General features: G+C 45.6%; 4 gene segments (V, D, J or C); all 4 read right to left on the minus strand.

The window, feature by feature from the left end:
- Positions 1-6,764: 6,764 nt before the first annotated feature.
- Positions 6,765-7,606, minus strand: LOC125345367. The segment is given in 2 exon segments: positions 6,765-7,150; positions 7,230-7,606. Coding segments are annotated over 2 exon segments (432 nt in total).
- A 5,455-nt stretch (positions 7,607-13,061) lies between these two features.
- On the minus strand, positions 13,062-13,648 carry LOC125345368. The segment is given in 2 exon segments: positions 13,062-13,486; positions 13,564-13,648. Coding segments are annotated over 2 exon segments (498 nt in total).
- A 9,573-nt stretch (positions 13,649-23,221) lies between these two features.
- On the minus strand, positions 23,222-24,635 carry LOC125345369. The segment is given in 3 exon segments: positions 23,222-23,331; positions 24,152-24,478; positions 24,576-24,635. Coding segments are annotated over 3 exon segments (483 nt in total).
- A 366-nt stretch (positions 24,636-25,001) lies between these two features.
- Positions 25,002-26,874, minus strand: LOC125345370. The segment is given in 3 exon segments: positions 25,002-25,130; positions 26,344-26,700; positions 26,805-26,874. Coding segments are annotated over 3 exon segments (532 nt in total).
- Positions 26,875-27,211: the final 337 nt, after the last annotated feature.

Raw genomic sequence — 27,211 nt, forward strand, 5'->3', positions numbered from 1 at the left:
TGGTATGAAAGCACCCATCCGAGAATACAACCGGGACAGCTGGAGGGATCACTGTCATGACCACATCCAGCTTGGTTACACTTTGTCTGTGGGGCTGACTGCAGTTGGTCCTGACAATGTCCCCTACTGAGGAGGTGGAGCCACCTATCTGGCCCGTTTGTCCTTTTTGAACTATGGAAATGCACTTATTTTATTTCTTGCAAACTTATTAAGGTTTAAAATGCAAAGCACATCCAAAAAAATTTCATTAGCACCACAGTACCAGGAAATCTCCTTAACCAGCATCAAAGTCAGCAAGTGGAGCATGCTTTCATCTGGAACAAGGCCTTGGCTTCCACACCACATGTGTGGATTCCTGAAGGCTGTGTGCTCCCTGGTGCAAATATGCTAATGTGAAATCTTGAGGTTGTCATTTTATATTTACTTTTCATCGATTTTTATATTTATTAACTGGTTTTGAAATCACAGCCTTGTGTTTGTTCAGCAAGCTCTCTCCTATGCCTTCAGCTCCTTTTAGTAGGTTGATTCTCACTTAGGGTCACATGATTTTTGTGTAAGGCTGGCCTCATGTTAGTATCTTTCTATTGATGCCCTAATATGTGGGATTACAGGTGTATTCCCCATGTGTGACTTTTGTTAACATAAAGTCTCATCAGCTTTTTGCCCAGGCTAGCCTCAAACTATAGTTTTCTTAATATCTTCTTCTACATAGCTGGAATTATAGGTGTGAGTAAACATGTTCAGCTCAGTGGTATCTTAGTCCATTCTTTTTTTTTTTTTTTTTTTTTTTGGCCAGTCCTGGGCCTTGGACTCAGGGCCTGAGCACTGTCCCTGGCTTCTTCCCGCTCAAGGCTAGCACTCCGCCACTTGAGCCACCGCGCCGCTTCTGGCCGTTTTCTGTATATGTGGTGCTGGGGAATCAAACCTAGGGCCTCGTGTATCCGAGGCAGGCACTCTTGCCACTAGGCTATATCCCCAGCCCAGTCCATTCTTAATGGTATAAAAATATCCCAGACTGGGGGAGTTATAAAGGGTGGAGATTTGTTTCTTCTAGTCTGGGGGCCAAAGTGCTCAAGGTCAAGCACTTTGCTGTCTGGTTTGGACTGGTTTTCTGCTTACTTAGATGTATACATCCTGTGTCCTCATGTAGCAGAAGAGACACATGAGTTCTTCCCTTGCAGGATGGGGAAGGAAAGATCCACTCACTGCCTCAAGCCAGATAGGTGGACAGTAAACCACCCATGAGGTCAGACCACTTTCCTGCAAGAGTTCAGTTCCAGGTCATGAATGTTGGGGAGCCAAGGCATTCAAACCATAGCATACCACCTTTGCCCTGAACAACTTTCAGGCTTTTAACTCCCAAATGTATTTATCCTATACCAATGGCACCAAAGTGCTAATGCCCTCCATTGATGATTTTACATTCAGATAGATTATAGTGATTTCCTTATATCTCCTGAGTCCCATAGTGTTGAGTCCCAATTGAAGTATGTACTAAATTCAATGGTGAGACTGGAACAGGATAAACATTGACATTCCAAAAAGGATGATAGGAAAGAATAAATAAACATATTTTCCAACAAAATCCAAACATCAACTGGGAGGACATGAATCCTGAAAGTACAGGGGATTTAGTTGACTTGACATCGGCTGTGCATTTGAACACCTGAGGTCTCACCGCCCCCTCCCTTCCCCCACCACTGTACTGGGTCTAGCAGAGCAAAGAGCCCCGTTCCTGGGAGTTGTGTGTCTGCAGCTCTCCCAGGCTGGATTTTCATGGGGGCTCAGTCCACCTGTAGTACTGAGGACAGGGTGCCCTCTGGGGTGGCCCTAACCCATAGTTCTGATGGCACGGAGTGGTCTTTCTTCACTATCTCAGTTTTTCTAGATGTCTCCCCTTGAAATCTAGATGGGGGCTTCCATGCATCTCTTGGATTCTGTGGTCCTGAAGAGAGAGAACCCGATTCACTGCACCGAGGCCTGTGCTCCTTGCAGGGTCACCACTGAGGCCCACACAGGCCTGAACACACGAATCACACCTAGGAAGACTGAGGTGGGGCCCCAGCAGCACGCATGGGGCAGAACCTGAGGTGGTCCTGTTGAGGGAACCCTGTGCTGGGCAGGTGCCCTGCACCATTCATGCCACTGCCTGTCCTCTGTCCCTGTGCCCTGGGTCTGTGATGGAATCACAGCCTCCAATACTCCTAACAGCCCTATTCTAGGTGAGCAGGACTTGGCTCTCCTTTCCATCACAATCTCTTCATCAGAGATCCCCAGACCCACCCTCCAGTGTTCATGCTGAAGCTCACATTTCTGTTCCTTCACTTCTTGTTTATTTTCATCTTGTAGCTAGTCCTGGACCTTGAACTCTGTCCCTGGGCCCTGTCCCTAAGCTCCTTTTGCTCAAGGGTAGCACTCTACCATGGGAGCTACAGCACCACTTCTGGCTTTTTCTGTGATGAATTGGAGATAAGAGTCTCAGGGACTTTCCTGCCCAGGTTGATTTTGAACTGTGATCCTCATATCTTAACCTCCTGATAGTCAGGATTACCGATGTGAGCCAGCAGTGTCCTGCCATTTTTCCTATTTTAAGTAACTTTATTGTGTAGAGTAATGGATTTCCTCACAACATTTCCAAATGAGTGTATGAATTCACTTTGGTCATCACCTTTGCGTGCCCTTTACCTATCTTGCTGGCTGCCCCATATTATTGCCATTTCAATTTTACATTCATGTTTTTGTTCTTGTTATGCTCTTCATTCCTCATATGAGACAAAAATGCAGTATTACTCCTTTGGAGTCTGACTTATTTTCATCAACGTACTGTTCTCTAGTTTTTCAATTTCCTGCCAGTGATGAAATTTCATTCTTTTTTATAGGTTCATAGTTCCACTATGTGCACACAGCATAATTTTGGTCTTGATTCACCCACTGATGGGCACCAGTCTGATTCTCATAACTTTCCTGTTGTGGACAGTGCCAAGACAAACACAAATGTGCAGTAACCCTATCACAGACTGACCCAGACACCTTGGGGTGTGTGCAGGTGTAAGGAGATGGAGCATTGGCTGTTCTACCTTTAGTTGGTTGAGGGTTTTCTATTTGGAATCCCATTGTGCACTAGCTTATAGACTGAGTGGCACCATGGAAGGCTTTCTTTCCTGCCTCTTTGCCAGTACTTGTTTGTTTTCTTGATGATTCCCTGGGGTAAAGTAGAAATTCACTGCAATCATGATGTGCAACTCATTTATGGATGAGGATATTGAATATCCTTTATCTGTTATTGGTTGTATGCGATGATTATTTTGAGATCTGACCAGTTCCTCTGCATATTTATTAATTGAATCATTTGTACCAATGTATGGTTATTTGAGGGCTTCATATACCCTGGAAATTAATCGTCTGTCAGATGCATGTATGGCAAAATTTCTTCCCCTTCTGCATATGGTCTTTTTTACTATAGGAATTGAGTCCTATTCTCTCCTCAGTGGAAAATGTGAATTAACATTTTGTCCTACTTCTAGCATTACTCCTTTTGCTCAAGGTCTTTGCTGCTTCCGTGTGACACTTAGTATCCATTTATTTTCTATTTCTGGAATGAAGGTAATTGGACTTTTGAGGGGAATTGATCAAGTCTTTAGACCACTTTTGTTACTACGGCCATTTTCACAATGTCTTTTCTGTGAATTCCTCTAATGGAAGTCCTTCCATTCCCTTGAATGATATGAGTGTCTCCTTCAAGTCCTTTCATCAGTGTTTTAGAGTTGTCATTGCAGAAGCCTTTTACCTCCCTGGTTATACTTATCACCAGGAATTTTATTTGTTTTCTGAGGCTATTGTGACTGTCTATTTTCTTGATTTCTTTCTCAGTATGTTACTGGTACATGAGAAGAAGCTGATTTTAATGCTGATTTACTTTGTTGTACTTTGCAGCATGTACTTATCATATCCAACGGTTTTGTTGGGATCTTGGTGGTCTTTCAATACAGCACCCCCTTCAGCAATGAAGGTATTTTAACATCACCTATCCCATCTGCACTTCTTTCATTTACTTCTCTTACCCTATTGCTTTGGCTAAGAATTCAATCACTTGATGAAGGGAGCAAAGACTGGATTCTCTTTTTTCCTTTCTGAAACCAGACTTTCCTGCCTTTCTCTTCCCATGCGTGGGGCCCTCTCTGGATTCCCTGTGTGCCTAGTGCCCCTTGCTGGTGCTCAATGCCTCTACACGAAGTTCTATGTGATCTCAAGCAGAAGCTCCTCATGGCACTCAGCTGCAGGGAAACCTGGTCTGGACAACTCTCTGGAAATGGTGTCTCAGGTTTGTGAGACCTGCAGTGGGAAGTACCATCTGGATAATATGTGTTCCTCAACCAACCCAGCCCCTTTTCTGGGGGCTGGCAAAGATATTACCAACCTAAGTTCTACACATGTGAGCAACCTGACACTTTCATTTGGCACACTGTTATATTTTCCATAACACGATGATCTCCAGTTCCACTGTTTTCCTGCAAATGACACCATTGCATTCTCCTTTATGGCTTAGTACTCCACCAGGTATGCATCATTCTTTGTCATCCTTTGCTTGGCACATAGGCAGATTGCAGAATACTGTCACTGGGTCCAGTACCTTGAAAAGTATGAGTATAAAGGTATTGAGGTAGTCAGAGGGGTTGGTCTTTGTCTTTATACCCAGAGGGGTGTAGTGGAATCTTGTGGTAGTTCCATTTTTAATATATCAAGAAGCACTGTACTATTTTCCATAGTTCATAGACTAATATGTATAGTCACCTCTACTGTACATGAGGCATTGTGGCCTCTCCTCTGTCTTCCCACCAATATGCATTGCATTTCTTTTTGTTCTCCTTTGTGCAACATAGCCATTGAGGTGGGGGCAAAATGGGATGCCCATGTAGTTTCGAATTACAATATTTGATGGATACAGATCTTGAGGGTTAGTCTTATACATTCCTTTATTCATGTGTGTTTCTTTATTATAAGTGCCTATTAAGTTTACTGGATAACATTGTTTATATTAATTTTTATTTTGTTTAATATTTATCTCTTTAAACATCCTGGATAGTAATCCCTTGTTGTTTGGTAACATACCAAAATTTTTCCATTTATCACATCTGTTTCTTCCCATGCAGATTTTACTTTCATATAATCCTATTTGAAAATTCATGCTATTATTTCTGGGGCTACCTGTGTCTTATAATTCTCCTTCCCTGTGCACAGCCCTTGCATGATTCTCTGCCTCTCCTCCCACCAGGTCCACTGCCCAGTGACAAATCTGGGGAAATCAGCATCATCTCTGTTAGCATTTCCCCTGCTTTAGGTCCTCAGCTCCTCCCATTAGCCCCCAGATCCACCCATACCTAAACTCCCTGCCCTAGAACTATAACGGGCCACTCCTACTCACCATTAAGACCTGCCTACTTCCCCTTTAGCCCCAGAGAGAAGCTGCCACCTGGATAAGGTACAGCTGCCATGTTGCTCCCTATCCCGTGGAAGATATGGCCCAACTAATAAATCTCCTTATGAACCTGTTAGGTTTTTTAAAGTAGGTAGCCGGTAAAGGAGAACGCCACACGGTATTCAGGCAGGAGAGAAAGTTTATTACCGAACTGCTGGCCTGTGGCCGAGATGATCCATGGCCAGAGAGAAGGGAGAGAGGGAGAGAGGGAGAGAGGGGAGAGAGAGGGAGGGAGGAGAGAGAGAGAGAGAGAGAGAGAGAGAGAGAGAGAGAGAGAGAGAGAGAGAGAGAGAGAGAGAGAGAGAGAGAGAGAGAGAGAGAGAGAGAGAGAGAGAGAGAGAGAGAACAACCCCCACCCAGACCTGCCTTATATGAAAGGCAGGGGCAAGGGATGTGGCCAGGTGGATTAGGATGTGATCTCAGGGAAAGGGGAGGTAATTGCCTCCAGGTCTGCAGGTTACCCAGGTAACTGGGTGGAGACTTAATGAGGTGGGGGCATCAGCATGGAGCCCTCAGGGCGAGGACCTAACAGAACCTTTTTCTCCTGTCTGTGACTATCTCCACATGGTCCCCTGGGATGGCTGGGACATATCCTTTCAAATTCCCTTTTCTATCTCCTCATCAACATGACTAGATAAGGACAAAATGTGAGAGCCTAAAACCCAATCAGTATTGAAAATATATGAAGAAAGATATTTCTAGTAGCATATTCTTCACCTGGAAAACAGCACAAACATAAAGCAGTGACTCTTAAGGATCACAACTGGAAACTGTCAGGTCCTCTCCCAGAGGAGAGGCCTGTGCAGATGCCCTCCACCTGATTGTCTCCACCGGTTACTTAGGTAACCTGCTTACCTGGAGGCAGCTGCCTTGCCCTTCCCTGAGGTCACATCCTGGCCACACCTCCCCATCCCTGCCCTACATAAGCCATCATCTCCAATGGTCATTCTGGTGTGACATTTCCCAGCACTGCCATTTTCTCATTCTGCATACTCTGTGTCCAGCTGAAGCCTTTAGACCACATTGCTGCTGTCTTCATGGAAAGCATGCAGGGGAATCAGTGTGCCAGCTCCTGAGGGAGGATTCATTCAGTATAGACTCTACTGTGTCTTTATTCTGAGAGCAATGTTTACTCCTCAAAAATTAGTGCTTGCTGCAGTCTATTTCTCTCCCATTCAAGGACTAGACCTGTCAACATTCCCTTGAAAATACCGTGAAGATGAGCAAAAGTCCCTTTCCTACCTTCCCCACACTAAATTTATACCCCACAGCCCCAGGCGCCCTGCAGCTAGTGCTCCTGTGTAGTGCGGCAGAACCAGCTTCTCTGTAAGAGTTTCTGACACCTTCCGGATGTGGTTTCCACACTGTGCCTTGCACAATAATACACAGCCGTGTCCTCGACCTTCAGGCTGCTCATCTGCAGATATGCTGTGCTGACAGAGGCGTCCAGGGAGAAGACAGCCCGTCCTTTGAAGCCCTCAGCATATGTTGGATTTCCATTGTTAGTGTTGATCCATCCCATCCACTGCAGGCCACTTCCTGGCTCCTGCCTTATCCAGTTCATACCATAGCTAGTAAAAGTGTATCCAGAAGCCTTGCAGGAGACCCTCACAACCTCTCCAGGCTTCTTTAGCTCAGGTCCAGATTGTACCAGCTGCACCTGGGAGAAGGAACCTGTGGAGGAGACATGAGGAAGTTAGTGTCCCAGAAGCTGCCTCCGTGTCCTCTGCAGCCCTTGCCTCTAGGTCCTTACCTGTGGCAGCTGCCAGCAGGAAAAGGAGCCTCCATGTCCACTCCATGGTGTGGGGATTTGGGCTGAGTGTCTCTGTGAGACAGCTGGGCAGTCCCTTGCTGTGTGTGTCAGAGGAGCCTCAGCTTTCTGCTCTGTGGTCTCTTGGAGATTTGCATATGGCTCTGCCCCTAAACACCTGCTGTGCTAATCTAGTCCATGGATATCCTGATGCCTTCCACCCATGCTCCTGATCCCATCCCAGCAGAAATGCAAATGGCTTCTCTGGTGTGTATAAGTTCCAGGTGTTCTCATGAGTTCCAGTGTGTCCTGCCTGATGCCAGCTGTATGAACCTGATGGTAGGACCCAGTCATCCCCAGAATCACTGCCACCCAGAACTCACAGCACACCTGGGCCCCCATTGATGGCTTTCCACAAGTCATGAGTGGAGGAGTGAGAGCATGAGAGTCAGAACAGATGAAGGTCATTCCATTCTTGAGAGAACTTACAATGTTCCCCTTGGCGAGTGATGTGCACTCTATATTTCAGATGAATCTGTGCTGTCAGTGTCAGGAAAAAATACCGAGAAGCACTGTAAGGTCCCTTAGTTTAGGCAGTATCATTTTAATCCAGTGTAGGTATGGGTACCCTCCTCTGCCTCCTTCTTCTCTGTCACTTGTGTTTCTTTGTCATGAGAGCCACCATGTTGGAAGTGACACCATGCACAGTGAGCAGAGGCCAGCAGGAGGTGCTGGTGATAGGGAGGGAGGAAGCTGTCACCTTTTCAAAGACCAGGACTCCAAACATGAGCTTCCCCTGAGCTCCTGGTAAAGGCCCTGTGTCCTCAGAATCATGTTGACCAAAAAGAAGAAGAAGAGTAAGTTGTGTGAATATATCATTACTATTTTTAGTACTAATTGAACAGAGAAGCTAATTTTACCAGACAATATGTCCACCCTGGAGCCATGCTTGGGATTCTGGTTATTAATGTTTGTTAATGAGTAGTTATCATACAAAGAGGTTTTGTCGTAATATTTTCACAGAATCCTATAGTCTGCCTTCATCATACTTACCTATTATCCTTCCTTGTTTGCCCCTTCCTCTCTTCCACCCCCTATTAATAGGTGGCACTATTCTATTTTTATTCATACATACTGTAACTTCCATCCCCGGAAGGCTCCATGTAGAAGCCCCCACCTCATTAAGTCTCCACCCAGTTACCTGGGTAACCTGCAGACCTGGAGGCAGTTACCTCCCCGTTCCCTGTGGTCACATCCTAATCCACCTGGCCACACCACTGCCCCTGCCCTAGATTAGGCAGGGCTGGGTGGGGGTGGGCCCTTCTTGCCCTTCTCTCCGGCCATGGATCATCTAGGCCACAGGCCAGCAGTTTGGTAATCTTTCTCCCCTGCCTGAATACCACGTGGCGTTCTCCTTTACCAGCTACCTACTTTGAAAAACGGAACCTAACACATATAATGTATTTTTCCTTTTTAGTTGACAGTCCTTGGGCTTTGCACTCGCATCTGGGGCTGTTCTTGAGCTTGAGCTTCAGTCGAGTGCTCTATCTCTTGAGAGACGGCTTCCTTTCTGACTTTTGGTGGTGAGTCAGATAAGATTCTCATTGCGTTTCCTTCTCCAGCTAGCTGGGGGCCGCAGTCCTCGGATCTCAGCCTCCTGAATACCTAGGACTCCAGGTGCGATCCACTGGCCCTTTCTGTTGAATTTCCAACATTGGGGGAGTCTTAAAGGGACATACGTTTCAGTGCCAGAGCAAGAGACCCCCGGGTCAGAAGAGCGCCTGCGCGGCTGCCCTCGTGGGAGGCGGAGGTCGGGGCGGAACCCCGGCCTGCACTGCTCTTTGGCTCTGACCTCGGTCCTGGGAACTCTGTGCCCCCAGGGAACCCCACGACCTTCCAACCCCACAGCAGCCTCCTCTTCTGCTCCCCCGGAGACACTCAGCTCTTAGGGAAGGGGAATGAAGGCTTTTAGGACCCCCGGCATGACCCGGGGCTGTTCTCTCAGCTGTCAGAGGCTCGCAGGGGACGCCACACGCACAGGTGTTTCCTAGAGCAGCGGTTACAGGCCGGGGAAGCCGAGGCCCCCTGAGGAGGCCCGCGGGTCCATGCCCTGAGCATGCGCAGACGCCCTGCCCTGCCCTGCCGCAGTGTGTCCGTGCGCCACCTGCTGGTGGTCAGCGGCCCTGCGGGTGTCTGACGCCCAGGGGCTCCCCGTGGACAAGCACCCAGTGCCCTCTGCTGCCATGGAGCTCTGCGGTGTGGACACCTGGGCCCTGCCGTCTCTCCGAGATGCCAGTGTGGCTTTGGAAGTCTGGATTGCATTTTGTGACTTCAGTGTCTCCTGTCCAGTGCAGCCCCTTCCCGGGAGTCAGTGAAGCAAATGCCAGGGGCACCACTGGTTCTGATGGAGCGCCAGAGGCCCTGCAAGGAGAATGGAATCTTCTAGGCTTTCACAGACTCGATGCTCACTCTGCAGCCACACCCGGGACCGGACACCCACGGACAAGGAGAATCACGTCTGTGGGTCACCTGCAGTCACAGTCTCCCCCGAGGCACCCGTGTGGCCCTGGGCAGCTGCCAGCAGGCCCAGAGCACCCAGCAGACTCCCCTCCTAGACCTCACCTTGCCTTCCCAGGAGTTCTCGGTGTGTGACGGGACTGCGAGCGCCCACGGGGCGAGATGGACATTTTATCTTAGAGGTGGAAGGCACATTTACACGCGAGTCCTGTCGGTAGAGGTGCAGAGGCACCGAGCTTCGTCTCTCTCCCACAAGGCCTGCTGGGACTCGCTTCTCCTCAACGCTCATCGGGTGCAATTCTGGCGTGCAGCAGCGTTTCACCCTCAAAACACTGAATGGTTTATTTATTACAATGCACCAGTTTTAAAGAATCTGTATGTCTTAACATATTCCTAAGAAAAAATACTACCGTGCATGATAATGTTCCCTTCATGTAATATGAAAATAATAAGCATACTTTTTCTATTTTGAATCCAACAATAAGAAGATTATTTTTACTTTCAGGAAATATTGTGGTTTATTTACACCCTTGGGTGGGTGGATCACGTCCCAGATAAAGGCTTGTTTGCTTTTCTGGGTAGGAGGAAGAGGAAAGGCATTCACAGCTGAAGTGAGCCAAACAATTGGAAACCTCTCCGCAGGTCCCATGCAGGTGCTCTATGCTGTCAGGTGCGTGCAGGCCATTCCCAGCTTCTCCTCTGGGAAATGTAATTAAGTTCATCCAAACATACGGATAGGCACTTCCATTTATCTGGAGAGCTGTCTTCAATTCATAGTCTAGGTTCACATCGTTCCCCACTCTCCAGGAAAAGGAAGGAAGACATTAGGCTATCTTAGCTTGAGGCACTTGAAAATGTATATTTAATACAAACTAATATTTCAGCACTTGTCCAGTATGGAACTGGATGGTGGATATAAAGTTTGCCATAAGACTTTCTAAGAATGATGCCTTTCAGACGAATTGGGCAACATTCTTATTTGTCCCTAGAAGGAATCCATCTTGTCCTACACAAACTCAGTCACTATGGAGATAATGGGACTTCACATGATATGAAATCACAGACTGTCAAGTGCAACAAGTTTCCATGACCATCAGTTTCACTCATTTTCCTCAGACAAGCCCAGCACAGCACCATGACCCCAGATAGGGTCACAGGGACTGTGGGAGATGGTGGTACGTTGATGTGGGTCCAATTACTGTAAATCATTAATGACACAGGGAAGGCCAGGGGGACTGTGGGAGGTGGTCGTACATAGATGTCAGCCTGTGAACTGTAACACATTCGTGACAGACATAGGATGACGAAGACTGTGGGAAGTAGTGGTATACAGATGTCAGTCCATGAACTGTAACATACTTACCAAGTCTGTGGAAGTTGGTGGTACATGGATGTAGGTCCATGACTCTTACACATTCACAACACAGGTAAGGTTACCGGGACTGTTAGGGGATTGTGGGAAGTTGGGGTACATTCATGTACGTCCATGTACTGTAACTCATCTATGACCCCAGTCATGGGGACTGTGGCAGGTTGGGGTACATGGATGTTGGTCCATGAACCATACTATATTTATGACACTGGTAAGGTCAGTGTCTTGGCACATCAGTGGTGGTCCAGGAACTGTAACTCCTTTATGACCCCAGACAAGGTCACGGGGACTGTGGGAGCTTGGAGTACATCCATGTAGGTCCATATACTCTAATACATGTATATACATGAATATATATAATAGTAGGTCCATATAATACATGTATAACCCCACAGCAGGCTCTTGGAACTTGGAAAACGCTATGCATGGGTAAGCATGGGATTCTGGTTGAATCTCTGACATAGCCTCTGGATGCTGTCATGAACATCAACTGGTGTGTAAATCCTGCTAAATAAAAGTGACATGGACTTTGAACTTATTTCACAAGAATTACACTTAGACTCAATATGAGATGGATGTTCCATGTGCTTTCAGTGTAGGTTCTCTAATGGTAGAAATATTTCAAAGAGTGAGGATGGACCTGAATTGAAACAACAAAATCTACTTAAACTCATGGAGATGGAATTACACACTATTGAATTTTTGACTGGGTCATAGAAAATGTAAGAGAGGGAATTAAGATGTCCCAAGAATCTAACAAAAATGTAGAGCAAACATACTAGAACCTCTGGGATACGTCAAATGTAGTTTTAAGAGGAAAATTCTTAGCTATGAACATAAATCAACTCCAAACTGAAATATTTCAAATTTATGCCTTAAAGATTCAAGTCCTTGAGAAACAAGAGCAAGTTAAATTAGACCAATAGGGAGGATGAAATGTAAGGACTACGGCAGAACTGAATGAATTAGCTACTGAAGAATCTCCACACGAAACAGATCAGTAAAACAAAAACATTGCTTCTTTGAAAAGACAGGTAAAAATTGATTAGTCCTTAACCATTAGGACTAAATGGAGAAAGAAAGCAGCTCAAAAAAAAATCAGAGGTTAAAATGGACAAGTCATGACAAACACAAAGAAAATCCAGAAGATTGAGGAAATATTTCCCATTCTTTTCTCAAATAAACTAGAAAAATCTAATGGAAATGGATGCATTCATAAACAACTTCAACCACCATACTTCAGCAAAAGGATATAAAAAATTTAATATCTCTATAACAAGCAATAAAATGGAGCTGCTATTTAAGGACCTCCCCACAAAATGGAGCCCAGAATCCGAGGGAATGTGTGGATTTGGATTTCACATGTCAAGTTTACAAGATCTTGAAGACACCAATATTCATCAAAATTTTCCATGAAAGAGAAAGGGAAGAGACACTACCGAATGTGTTCTATGAGGCTGGCATTACACTCATCCCCAAACTGGAGAGACAACAAAATAAGAGAATTGTAGACCAATCTTTCTGATGAACATCAATACAAAAATCCTCAATAAAATACTTGCTAACAGAATTCAAAACTAATCAAAAGGATTGTATGTAAACCGTGATTAAATGGGTTTCGTTCCAGATATACAAGTCAGGATCAAGACAGGAAAATAAATAAATGGAATGCACTACATAAAATAATCAAGAAAAAAAATTCATGATCATTTTGATGCAGAAAAATCCCTCAACAAACTCCAGCCTCCTTTTATGCTAAAAGCACTGAAGACTCAGGATCAGCTGACTGGAAAACATGTTCACATGACTATTAGGTGGGAAATGTTTGCACTGACTGTATAGCTGGAAACTCCCGTTGCTCTCTGCATTTTCTGAGGATGGTGACTGGGAGTGGAAGCCTTCCCATACACTCAGAGTGGACTCAGGTTTGCAGCTCCTTTGTCCTATTAATTATCTGCATTTTCTGTCAGGAGATCGGGGGAATCGTCCTTCTCCTCACAGCCCTGAGGTGGCTGCCTTCCCCTCAGGGTTCCTGACACACTCAGGATGTGGGTGTGCACACTGTGCCTCGCACAGTAATACACGGCCGAGTCGTCAGCTGTCAGGCTGCTCAGCTCCATGTAGGCAGTGCTGGAGGAGGTGTCTGCAGTCAGGGAGGCCTTGCCCTCGAACTTTGGAGCATATTCGGTCCCACCATCCTCAGGGTCAATCCGTCCAATCCACTCAAGCCCCTGTCCTGACTTCTGCCTCACCCAGTGCATGTAGTAGCTGGTAAAGGTGTATCCAGAAGCCCTGCAGGACAACTTGGCCGAGTCTCCAGGCCTCCTCACTTCAGCCCCAGGCTGCTCCAGCTGCACCTGGGAGTGGACACCTGGGGACAAGATGGACTGCATGAATTCTCCAGTTAGGGTCTGGACCCTCCGAACCTGGTCCTGGGCAGCCACGTACCTGTAGCTGCTGCCACCAAGATGAGGAAGCTCCAGTTCAGGTCCATGGTGGGCTCTGTGAGCCGGGTGTGCATGTTCAGGAGAGGAGATTGTAGGCTTCTATGGGAAGAGCCCTGTCTATATTGACCCCAGCAGACACTGCTTATTTTCATATTCATGAAGCAGGGTACTTGTTAGCTCAAGACTTGAACCAGGTTGAGAGGGGAGAGGGAGGTGAGGCTCTGATACGCAGGCCTGTGTGTGACCAAACTGGAGATGGGAATCCAGGGGAACTGTTTGTTGATGAACTCAGGCTTTCTACAGCCTCTCTCAGGAATTTGTGCTTAAATATGGTTGAACCTCATTCACATTTCACAAAACAGGATTTTGTACGTTATTCAGAGACTCCGTATTTGTGCATAGGGCTCCATGTTTCCCATTGATTCTGGTTGATCTGCTCAATATACCTACTACAGTCTGAGCACCACCCTCTGCCTCGCACTCAGCCCAGGCCTCTGACAAAGGTCCAGGCTTTGCAGCTGAGCTGGGTGGGTCCTGACCCCCTGGAGTCCAGCCTGCCCTGCAGGGAAGCCCCTGTGTCTGCTCACAGGGCATTTCCTCAGAATCCCCAACCCAATTGCAGTGGCTTTACCCTGCCCATAGCCAGCTCCTTCAGAGAGGCCGCAGCTACTCACTGCATCTCTGGGAGCAGCGATTTGCTCTCACTAACCAAACTGTTGTGCAGGGAGACACCAAACAAAGAATGTCTTCACAAGGGAGCCTCCCCTTGAGTCTGCCAGGGCTTCCAGAGAAGCTGGTAGAGCAGAGGAGGTGGTGAGGGACACTCTTGTCTCCTTTAGGCTCCTCAGGATGAGGATCACAGCAGACAGCTGTGTGTACATGCAGCTGTGGCTCAAGCCTGCTCACCTCCACCTTTCATGAACTGTGGATAGATGCAGGGTGAGGCCGCTGATTTCTCCTCATCCTGCATCTGTACTTTACAGGGCCCCTCACTTGCCCACCCTGAACAGTGACTTGTTTGGTCAGAAGAACAGAGGTAAATGTGATGCACACAGGGACCTGGGCAGGGCTTGCACTGGGTGTTCTGTTCTTACAGGACCTAGGAACCCTGTGGGTTCCATGCAGGATTAGGCCTTCCTGCTTTGCCTCTCAATGCAACAGGCCGCTGCAGCCTGTACCAAGGCCTTAAGCATGGAAGGTTCTGAGGAACCCACAAACTAGCCAGGTGATGGTTTCACAAGGCTGAGTTGGAACAGGCTCAGATGTGAGTTCCTTCACAGGGTTCCCAGGTGATGGATTGAGCACAGGTTCTTCACAGAATCTGGGGATCAGTGTATTGGTTGTGGCTCAGTCCAGGCTGCTTATGGAAGTTTCTCCTTGGGGAAGGAAGCTGTACTTCACATGTGCAGGTGGCTCCGCTGCAGGACTGACTTATTTTCAGTACTCCAGACTCCACCACAGAAAACTTTCAGGAAATCAGGTGGAGTCCAGGACACAGGTCAGCATCCCCATGAGAAAGACTGAGACTGCCCTCTGCAGCTGGGCTTCAAGTCAGCTGAATAGAACCTGGGCACAGGAGCAAGGCCAGCATCCTCCACTCTGCTAGAGTCCTTGCTATTCAATCCCCTGCACCCCCTCCCTCAGGAGAGTGAATGTGGTCCCACATGAAGGACAGCAGAGGGAATATGGAAGCCTCCCTTTCCAGCCCAGTGATCACAGTGTGTGTGTGTGGTGACATGTATAAATATATATATATATATATTCCCATCTATCCCAGTGAATAAAGTGTGTGTGCATTGTGAATTTGAACATATATGCACAAACAACATCAATACAAGCTTCTGTTTTATAATTAGATGCAATTATATAAATAATAAACTTTAGATTAGTATTTACACATGTATGTACATACATACATATATGCACCAATATACACACATAATATGGACATGCGTTTGTGCATACATAAACTAATATGTGTAAGTATATGCACATTTGTGTGTATATACATGTATATCACAATAGTGACTGAAATCTGTTATTATTCATTGATTATTTTCCAATTTGAATATTCTGCCATTTTGAGGCACTGTCTTTGTGTTGTTATGTCACTTAGTAAAGAGTAAAATGACTTTGGTAGAAAATCTTTCTTGAATTCTAAGTGTCCTGAGTGACTAATGTTTCATGTTTGGGTTTGTACCATGTTACTAGGTAGGAATTTTTGTTCATTGTTAGGAAAATGGAGGAGAATGGAAAAGGAATAGGCCAGACTGCATCATCAACAGGTGAGGACTGTTTCTTGCCAGAGAGAGGCACAGACCTTCCCACAGGTTTGGAGTTTGTGGGAGGGAGTGAATTTGGGATCAGGCTTATACGAGGTCTGAGCAAGGAGGCAGAAGTTAATGAAAAAGCTTCTAGGTCTAAGTAGTTTGGGGCTTTTCCACTGGGCCCTCAAAGGACTGTTTACAGCTGGGCTTAGGTGAATTACCCTGCCTGCATCTCAAAGCAGGTCAGTGTATACCTGGGATTATGGCAGGCGCCTGTATGGACCTGGGACAATAGGGTCGGGTTAATCCTTCATATATGACACCCCAGTTTGTTCACATAGACTCAGGGCCTCACAACATGTATGCTTGTCAAGCAGGAGCTCTGTAGCACTGAGCCATGAGTCAAGCTCTGTTTGTACTGGTTGTTTTGCGATGGGTTTTGGACTTTTCCCAGGCACGCATCTGAACTGTGGTCATCTTATCTGAATCTTCCCACCATAGCTGGTGACAGGTGTCATAGAGACCCCATGCTCTGCTTCTTCCTCTGAGATGGAGTCTCACGAACTTTCTGCCTGAGCTGGCCTGGACGGCAGAGCTCCCAAACTTAGCATCCCATAATCCCAACCTTAACTCTGGTTGAGAAGACATCTTGTGAGTTATGTTTGGCTGGGCAGGTCTGCAACTATGATCCTTGCAATCTCTGCCTCTAGAGTAGCTATCGTTATAGATGTGAGCTACTGGCACAGGGCCCTAGCATTTGAAAGTCCCAGTTCATGCATTTCCTGTAGAAATCTGAGATTTTGTAAAAACAAGCTGTGTCCCCAGACCTAGTATGGGAGAAAATGTTGAACTTGAAACTTTGCAGAGCTGGAGGGAGACTCCTAGTGAACGAAAGCCCTGAACGGAGTGGACCAGTGATTAGCTTCCAGGTTCACTCAGCTGCGTTTTCAGAGGTCTTAATTCTTTTCACTATTAGAATGAGTTAGATTTATAAAATCATTTTTTACTGCCTTGGTGCAAAGCCTCTCATGAGACTTGGCAGTGAAGTTTCACACAGGATGATTTTCAAGGCAACATTCCTACTTGGAACCCAGGAATTCTTCTTGCTTTAAAATTGTGTTGTTTTAAAGATCCACCAGATAACTCCTGCTCTGACAGCCCAGCTGCTGGATCCTGGGATTGGGGCTGAGCTGCTGTGAGGGGTGGAGGAGCAGAGAGCAGCTCCATCCCCACAGTATAGCTCGCAGTATGGACACCTCCTGTGATCTCTGTTCCAAAGAGCAAAACCTTGAGGGTCCAGCACGACTCTGTATGACTTTTAGAGCAGAGAACTACTCGATTCCCACATTGTGACCATTGCTACATGGTCCTCCTTTTTCCACATTGAAGCCAGGGAACACCTGTGTGAACGCATCTCCAACTACACACAGACACCTCTGTGACATGTCACACTTGAGAATGTGGGGGATCAAAGACTCAGTCCTCCTGCCACTGACACCTTTGGACAAAGCAATCCCAGCAAATCCATGTGTGAGAGCACTGTTAATCTTGTTATCTATACTCTGTGCTCTGACCGAAGAGCAATTGCTGCTCACATTCCATTGTTATTTCTGTATATTTTCCCCCTCAATTTTTTAAAAAACACTTTCAGTTTGTTATATGTCACTTATACAGCCAAAGGTGGTTTTATTCTTCTTTTTCTAGTTGTTGAAGTAATGTACAAAGGGGTTAAGTTTCATATGTAAGGCAGTGAGTACATTTCTTATCAAACTTGTTATCTCCTCCCTTGTTTTTCTTCTACCTTCCTCCACCCCCAATTCCCATCATCCCATGTTGCACATTTCGATTATAGCATACTGTCTTGTAAGTAGTGCTGTTGCATTGGTTAGTCTTTTACCCTTTGTTTCTCCATTTTGATGTTCCCCTTCCCTTCCCTAGTTCTGATAACCACACATACAATACCCAGAGCACGAAAATCAGTTACAGTGGCATTAAGGGTAAAACTATGGGGAAGAAAGAAAAAAGAAAAAGGCATAATTTCACATGGTAAGTTGAAAACAAAAACAGAGATAAAACCACTTATTTCCAAAACTTGGATTTCATTTTGCTTAGCATCATCTTATATGTTCACATGCACATAGCTATTGAGTTACTATGTTATTCTAATAGGCGTATCCTAGACATGTACTAATTTTTACCAATGAAGGAAACCATAGAGTCTATGCTTCTTTGGGTCTGGCTTAGTATGCTTCTTTGGGTCTGCACTAAGTATGATTTTTTCCAAGTCTTTCCATTTCCTTATGAATGGGACAATGTCATTCTTTCTGATAGATGCATAGAATTCCATTGTGTATATGTACCACATTTTCTTGATCCATTCATCTACTGAGTGGGTATCTGGGCTGGTAACTTTAGTGTGATCTTGCTGGTAATCCTTTGGACAAATTCCCAAAGCGGTATTGATGGGTCATAGGAGAGCTCTATGTTTAGCCCTTTGAAGAACCTCCACACTGCTTTCCAGAGTGGTGGAAAAAATTTACACTCCTGCCTACAGTGTAGTAGGGCTCCCTATTGGCCACAGCCTGAATACCTAGGATCACATGTAAGAGCCATGAATACCTGTCTGCAATGATCGAAAATATGAAAACCTGATGTGCATTCTTGACTAATATTCAGCATCGATATTTTAGCACTTGGTAGGCAATGAAAAAGATTCTGCGTATTTGTGATTTTAATAATTACATCAAGTCAGCTAGACACACAGGAGGTGACTGAAGCCACACCTTCCAAATAGCCCTGTGTCTTGGGGAATGGAGTCAGCTCACATCCAGAAGAAGTCAGTGCTGCCCTCTGCACAGACTGTGTTCCAGTCATCGAGACAAGACACACAGAGCCGACTGCTAGGTTTCAACGTCTGTGCAGAGCCTGCCTGGTGTCTTCACTCTGTCTCTATGGCAACAGCAGCTAGTGTAGACCCATGCACAGGTGCCAGTGGCCACACACAAAATAGTCCTGAAGGGGAAGTGGTCAAATGATCATTGGATGCAGTGTGTGTGTGTGTGTGTGTGTGTGTGTGTGTGTGTGTGTCTGCACGCATGTGTGTAATTGTTTCAAGCCACATTACTGATGTATAGCTTTAATATATAAAACTACTGTGAAGAGGCACATCTTCATGAATGTTGACTAGTTTTAGGATTTGAATCAGATTCTCAGTCTCGGCTTTATTGGCATCGGATGATCCTGTGCTGAGGTCCTGTAATGACGTAGGAAGCTGTCAACAGTGATGGCCTCTCTAATCTAGATCCAGGAAGAAAACACCTTCTGCACTGTGACAGTGAGAATATCAACGCAGTGTCAGATGTCCCCCGAAGAGGGAAGGGCTGGGGTGTATGACCCCAACGTCAACAGAGCATACACAGGCCAGTCCACAAGACGGTGCTGAGTGAACTAAGACTAGAAGAGAGGACAGGGAGTGGAGGTTGGAGAGATGCATCCATTCCATCACATGCGTATAAGTGTGATATTCTATGTCATTATATGGGAAGCATAATTGAAAACTCAGCCATCATTATTATGATGAAAGAACCTATTCTGAGAGGGGAAAGGGCAGCCAACCTTGATTTACAAAGAGAAAAGCAATGTGATGCAAAGGCAGGAATGATCTCTGGAATAACTGCTCATGGAGGGGATGGGGGTAATGACCCACAGTTCAGAGAGTGAGGTTCCCACACTGCCCAGCACCCTGGCCTGGGAGGCCCTCTGCTTTCCGTGTCTCCAGCTCCCCCTGCTGGAGCTGAGCACCCCAGAGTTTGGGTCTGTGTCTCACTGAATTTCACTCCCAGTCACCCATGGCTGTGTCCTCCTCTTCCAGGCTGCTCAGTCACAAAAACACCTGGGTCTTGCAGGTGTTGCTGCTGCTGATATCTCCTTTACCTGAAGTTGACAAGTGCCGTTTTCTGGTCCAACTGCCACTTTTACAAATCTTCCCATTCGTTTCATTGCTCAATTTCTCACTATAAATCTGGCTAAAAGTAGCCAGTAAATACACAGCCCGTTTTCTGAGTGGTGTGTTTCCTCAGATAAGATAAACTAGTCCATCATCTTTCAATTCAGCCTCACACAACATCTAAGTGCACTGGCAACACAGAGACAGGTTCTTTCTGACAATGGAGCTGTGGTGACCTCCAGACCAATTTCCCCTGGAATCACCACTGCTATGAGACCCTTTCATCAAAGTCTTGCTCCTCACCTTCCTATCAATGTCATGGTCTTCTAAAACTGTGGAGGAGTCACCACTAACCTCTGCTCACACATCTAAAATTTCCCCTGGTCTACTTCTCAAAACTTAGAACCCAGTCACCAGGTAAAGCCCCAGTCCCAGTTTTCCCATGTTTGTTATCTTTCTACCTTGTCACAGTGACCTTTAAGAGCTCCTTATCTCAAGCAAGTTCTGTCCTCATGGAATCTTGTGAAGGAAATTTGGACTCTATTCTCATAATATTTACAAAACCTGAACTTGAAATATATGAGTGACTTAGATACAAGAGTTGAATTAATAAAACTAATAGAGCAAAACACAGTGGAAGTGATCTAGAGAGTATTTGAGGCAAGAAATTCAGTTCCAGAACTCCAAAGGTGCAAGGAAGAAAGCCAGATTACACAAATGAGAGTGATTCAACTCACAAATTGCATAGCTAAGATGAGAATGAATGAAGTGAAGAGACACCACACAGATTCAGAGACAGCATTTACAAATCATGAGTCTGGTTAGGAGGATATATCCAGATATAGAAGGAACTCAATTCAATCTAAAGAAAACAAAACAAAAATAGCCAGAGAACATCAATAGATATTTCCCAAAGAACACAGGTGGCTAAATGATATATGGACAATGCTCCAGCTCTTTATCAGCGGTATAAATTAAATCAATAACAAGAAGCCAAGTGCAGTGGTACGTGTCTGAAATCTTAGATAGATACTCATGAAGCTTAAGTCTGGAGGATTAAAGTTTATGATCAGCCCAGGCATAAAATTTTGCTAGACTCCACTTCTATACTAACCAGGAAATCACAGAACTGAAGGTGTGTCTCTAGATTTATGGTGCCAGCTCAACACAAGCAAGGTAACAAAATTTAATATCTAGTCTAACAAAAAAACTTTAAAAAAGACCAATTAGAATAGCTATTATAGCAAAAACAAGAGATGACAAGTGATGGTGAGGATGTGCAGAAGGGTAACTCGTGTTCGCTGTTGGTCAGAGTAGAAATAAGAACATCTTCGTGGAATGCTGTGTATGGAGAATCCTGAAGAAACAGAAATTTCAGTAATCAGAAATGCCACCAACACCAGTGGAGTCGAGGTAGTTATAACCAAAGTGCTCATGTAGGAAGACACGTATAAGGTGGCGTGGTTCATTCATACAATGGAATATTTAGATGACCTTGAATATAAAGAAATGATGCTCTTTGCAACAACATGGATGACACTCAGGACATTAGCTACATGGGACAACCCATAGCTGGTAAAGGTCTGCATTGTTTACTTACATGTGGAATGTGGAAAAGTGTGCATTCTAGAGGTAGAAAGTAGACTGGGTGTATATAAAGGCTACGGGGAAAACGAGAGATGTTAATTTAAAAAGAGTACTGACTCTTATTTTCACAGGATGACCTGCTGTACAGAAAACTTGCCACAGTCAGAAATGATGTAGTTCAGATGGAAAATTTGTTTAATCAATAGATATTTAATGATCAAAGTGAAATAGTAATAAAGGAATTGAGATAGACTTGGCACTAACTAGCTTGATGCATTCAACCCTAAAGGTGTACATAAATGATTGATTTCATGATATACAAACACTGTATTAATTGCCATTTAACTTATTTGAAATATTAAATGTGAAATAATGACTATATTCTGAAGAGAAAATTCAATGTGGACCTGGATTGCACCTGTTTGTGACTGAACTTCAAGATGATAAATCAACACAGTCATGTTAGTTATGTTAACATATTCGTGTGGCTTTGAGATCATTGCCATACTAGAAGAAATAAGAGTTTTCCAGAGGAGCAACTGGTTCCTGAATACTGCCCTATTCCTGTACATCTCTTTCACTGTGGTGCATCTCCATAGTGTGATAGCCCTTTCCTGTCATAATGGTCTGAGGTAGGCAGCTCCCCAGCCGACTTGTGTATTACTAAGCAGGACAAAGCATCAAGCATCACACTGGGTATAGAAGACATGTTTCATGCACCAACCTTGATCTATGCTCCCTAGCATGGAGAATTCAGGCAGTGACCACCCATTCCCTATTTTTCCAGACAGGATGACCAGTTCTGCTTTTAACTTGTCAATACTTGTCTTACAATGTTAAGTACCCCATCCTCTCGTCTCTGCAGGGTTACATGAGCTTCTGGCACAGTGAGAGGAGTTCAATAGAGCTCCCTGCACACTAAGAAGAGTTCCACAGAGCTGGGATGAGAATCTCTGTAGAATTTGTACCAGTGAAATATCCATGTTAGCTCATTATTTACCTATATATATATAATATTGTATATTGTGTAAATAATATATACACATGAATACACACAACTATCTATATGTGTCTATATATAATTGAACCTAGTAAGATGATGTTTCATATACATTATATAACTTATTAGCTTTAGTTTATATTCATTAGCTTTATTTTGGCAATTGCCTCACAATGTTGATATGTTTACTGAAACATTGTTCTGTAATGCTAAACATACAATATTTTAACTTTAAGTTTATTTTATTAAGGTAAACTTTAAGCCAGCATTTGAACTAGAGAAACTTGTAGGAGAGCATCTCTACAAACCTCCAAGTAAATCAAACATTTCTATGAAGCAGTGGCCATGGCTGCCTCTCTTGCCTCTGTCAACATCATGCTCAGTGCGGCTCCAGCATCCTGGACCCTGCAGTCAAAACCCATCCAATCTGCAGGGCCTTCAGAAGACAGAAGAGCCTCACACATCGTTCCTAAAGAGTTTCCTGCTAGAAATGAGAACTGAATCTTCTCTTCAAATAGACAGGAGAGTCAACAAGAATGGAAAAGTCTCCATGGGTTGAGCATTTACATCATTTACCAGAGAATCCTTGACAATACAAAGATGGATCTGGGGCGGGGTGAGGGAGAAGATGTGTTGAGGCAAGTGTGATGTACATGCAAATGTGTGCAAGGCATAAAACACTTTGCTTTTTATTCTAATGAGATGAGGATGGAAGTAAGTAGGAATTCTAACATTTAGAGAAGGGAGGAGAGGGTGGCAGAGAACCATCAGTAGTGAGAGAAGAGAGGACCTGGGGCTCTGGGACAGAGGGTCACCTGGGTAACAACCTTCGTGTACCAGGACTAATTTTCAGGGTGATTCACCATGTGGCATCCTCAGGGACATGGCTCACAGTCACCTGGCCACTCTCCACAGACTTGACAGCACAAGGATGTGGCCCATCTTCCCGCTGGGTGACTCCATGGCAGTCTGTGCAGAGCAAGGTCAGCTCTCACTCCACATCACATTCTGTCCTGTCAGTCTTACCCACAAGTCCATAATGTCCATTTTCATTTCCTAACCCATCCTTGCAGAGGGCAACTGGAGGTTGTGTACAATGGAGCCCAAGCAGACGCATCAACTTTCTCCAGATGATGAGCCACACTTGATCCTCAGGAAGATGTGTCAGGTAGTGTGCTTTAGTCCACAGGGACACAAGCAGCATTTTCTGGTTGAACACATAGGAAAGGGAGGTGTGAACATTAGTATTATCCAGCAAGAAGAGAAATCTGCTGCTAGGGCAGGAGTGAATCAGGCCTGAGTCTGAGGTCCTGGTCCCTGTGGAAGAGGAGGGTGGCCTGGGACCTGTCACGTTCTATGCATCCCCGAGTCTGGTCTCCCCTGCTCCTTCTCACAGCACAAATCCAAAAGTCTGTCCTCATCAGGGAAACCCTCTGAGTCTCTGTCCTGAACGTGCTGGGAGAGAACCCACTGAAGAACCCTGAGCTCTCTCAGGTCCTGATTGTGGTGACTGTGGCAGAGTCATTTCTGCCCTGAAGGTGACCCTGTGCTTTACTCCTATGGTAAGGTATCTTATCTATCTTTTCAAAGCAGGAAAGCCCAGCCTTTTACATTCAGTGGCATCCTGGGTCAGTACAGACACAAGTCTAGAGGCTCCTGGGAACACTATGAGATGGGGAGGGAGCCAGGCACCAGGAGACATCTCCTCCTTCTGCCCTGCAGCTGACCCAGGGCCCAGCGCCCCCTGCTGGCCCAGAGTCCCTGCTGAGAGGTTTGTGTCTGGGCTCACACTGAGCTCCTTGCACTGTGTCTCTTGCACAGTAATACACAGCGGTGTCCTCGGTTCTCAGGCTGTTCATTTGCAGATTCAGCATGTTTTTATTGTTGTCTCTGGAGATGGTGAATCTTCCTTTCACAGACTCTGTGTAGTATGTGCTACCACCATTTTGATTAATTTGTGCAATCCACTCCAGCCCTTTTCCTGGAGCTTGTCGGATCCAGTGCATGTAGTAACTACTGAAGGTGAATCCAGAGGCTGCACAGGAGAGGCTCAGGGACCCCCCAGGCTGCACCAAGCCTCCCCCAGACTCCACCAGCTGCACCTCACACTGGACACCTGCAAACACAAGGAACCTGGTCAGGAATGGCCAAACGCTCTTCCTCCCACTAGTGTCTATTTTCACACACAATATCTTTTGTTCCCCATTAATTACCTTTTAAAAGAGCAACAAGAAAAACCCAGTGCAGTCCCAGCTCCATGGTGAATGGCCTGTGTTCAGCCTGATCAATGAATGGGTTCACCTGGAATCCAGGGCTGATGCCTCTCTCAGACCTTCAGGCTCAGGGCTGGCTGGTTTTACTGAGTAGAACAAGGCCCTATTTGCATGTCTTCTACTATATAGAAAGACCTGGGCTGGAAGTTTCAGGGAGGATAGTGCCAAGAGCAGATGTGAGAGTCCTGAGGGACATTGCTGCAAAGATGATCTCCCAGAAAATATATATCTAATTGCATCCATGTGCCTTGTTATACAGAGTCATCCTACTTTGATCTATATATTATAATTACTCCGCTTCTGTAGATGTGAATGTATAAGAAGATCCCCACATATTAGCATGAGCTGGATAGAAGATTTCATGTTTTATCGTTTCTTCCTCTCTCTCAGTGTCCTCTGGTTCATATCTTGTGCAGAGTGAACCTGGCTGTTGCTGTGTTCAGGACCCCCTTCCTCTAATGGGAGCAGGCGAGGTGTGACGCACTGCAGTGTTTGCTGAGAGAAGACATAGAGAATCCAGGTTCACACCGACACATGCTGACATGTCTGCATTTCTCATGTCATTATCTACATGCCTGTCACTTCCTCTAATCAGCTGTACTGCTCATTGCTAACAATGAGGATAAATACATAACTGAGGACAAATACTTAAGATGTACCTCACAGTTACAAAGTATGCATTTGGTATGCATTAATATATGGGAAATTACAAAATGTCTGTACAAGTCTTTGCCCAATTCATCAATGGATTTTCCAACAGGTGAGTGTTGAGGATTCCTCTCACCTTCTGGATACACAAATGTAGTCGGGTGTGGGCTCTCTCTCTCTACTTCCCCTCTCTTGGGGGGGGAAGGGGCTGACAAGCCCCTTCCTGGGTGGTCCTTTATCGCTCTCACGTGGGAGGGATGGCCATAGGTAGCCTCCTCTCTCTCTCGACTTCCCCTCGCTTGAGGGTGGAAGGGGCTTGTCCGCCCCTTTCTGGGTGGTCCATTATCACTCATGCGGGAGTGATGGCCACGGGTACCTCGGTGGCATGTGGTCGCAGGGTGCCCCAAAGCCGCCAAGAATGACACGGACAAGTGGGCCCCTGGAGAAAACCTCTGGGGCTTCTGTTTATTCAAATGAGGAGCCCCCCCAGATATACTCCAAAGGCGGGCACAAGAGAGGGGACCCCTGATTGGCTCCAAGGGGCTGTCCCTCAAGTGATGTCAGACTTCCTTCTCTTCCTGTTAAAGACAGGAAGCTGAGGGACAGACTGAGGTCAGCTGTGGCCCCTTAAAGGTGCAGCTGACCCCAACAGTTGGGTATGTGATTTGCCAATATTTCTTCTATTTGAAAGCAGGTCACTTACTTATTTGATTGTCACTTGAGCAGAAAATAAAATGTCAAAATTTGATGAGTTCCAACTTACATCTTTAATTGATCCTGATACAAGATCGAAATTATTGGTTGACTATTCCATGTGCTCCAAGGTCCACATAGAAGTCACCATTTTCCTGTGCCTTCACAGAAGACCTGATCTGTCATTGGTGCATATGAGTGTAGATGCAGGGTAGACACAGAGAGGAAACACAGAGAGGAGAACTGGTACAGGAGGAGCAGAGGCAGGGTGGACACAGAGGAGCACAGGTGGAAGTAACCCTCTGCTCCAGTTCCTGGGGCTGAGCCTGAGCCCTGTATGTCCTGATCGCCCCCTGCAGGCCGGAACACATTTGCAGGCAGGTTTGTGTCTGGGCTGGGACTGAAGTCCATTCACTGTGGCTTGCACAGTAATACACGGCGGTGTCCTCTGCTTTCAGGCTGCTCATTTGCAGGTACAGCATGTTCTTGGAGTTGTCTCTGGAGATGGTGAAGCGGCCCTTCACAGACTCTGCATATTTTTGTTGACTTCCATCATACCATATAACTGCCACCCACTCCAGCCCCTTCCCTGGAGCTTGGCGGATCCAGTGCATGCCAGAGCTACTGAAGGTGAATCCGGAGGCTGCACAGGAGAGTCTCAGGGACCCCCCAGGCTGCACCAAGCCTCCCCCAGACTCCACCAGCTGCACCTCACACTGGACACCTGCAAACACAAGGAATCCTGGTCAGAAAACTTCACATGTATTCACTATTTCTCCTATTCATGTCGATTTGCACACTCAGTATCTCTTATTCCCGATAAATTACCTTTTAAGAGAACAACAAGGAAAACCCAGCACAGACCCAGCTCCATGTTGAGTTGTCTGTGGCAGTTACTGGATGGGATCCAGCTCACAGAGCTTCAGGTCAGGGATGGGCTGGTTTTCATGAGCAGAGGGACTTCCTATTTGCATGTCCTTGGCTATAAAACAAGGTCTCAGGTTGAAATCTTAAGAGGGCAGTGTACACAGAGATGCAAGTGGAAAACAGAGTTTTTTTTACACAAGTATATAAACTATGAAACATACAATAAACTATGAAACATACAAAGTTAGCATACTGTGTCGCTAACGAATTGGCTTCAAGACTAACCACTGACTGCATAGAAACTTCTTTAAGGCCGGAACCTAGTAACTCACCTACCTTTAGTTAACATTGCTGAACTGTTTGTTTTT

Source organism: Perognathus longimembris, unplaced genomic scaffold (genome assembly GCF_023159225.1).
Source record: "Perognathus longimembris pacificus isolate PPM17 unplaced genomic scaffold, ASM2315922v1 HiC_scaffold_5537, whole genome shotgun sequence".
In the NCBI taxonomy this organism is placed as follows: domain Eukaryota; kingdom Metazoa; phylum Chordata; class Mammalia; order Rodentia; family Heteromyidae; genus Perognathus; species Perognathus longimembris.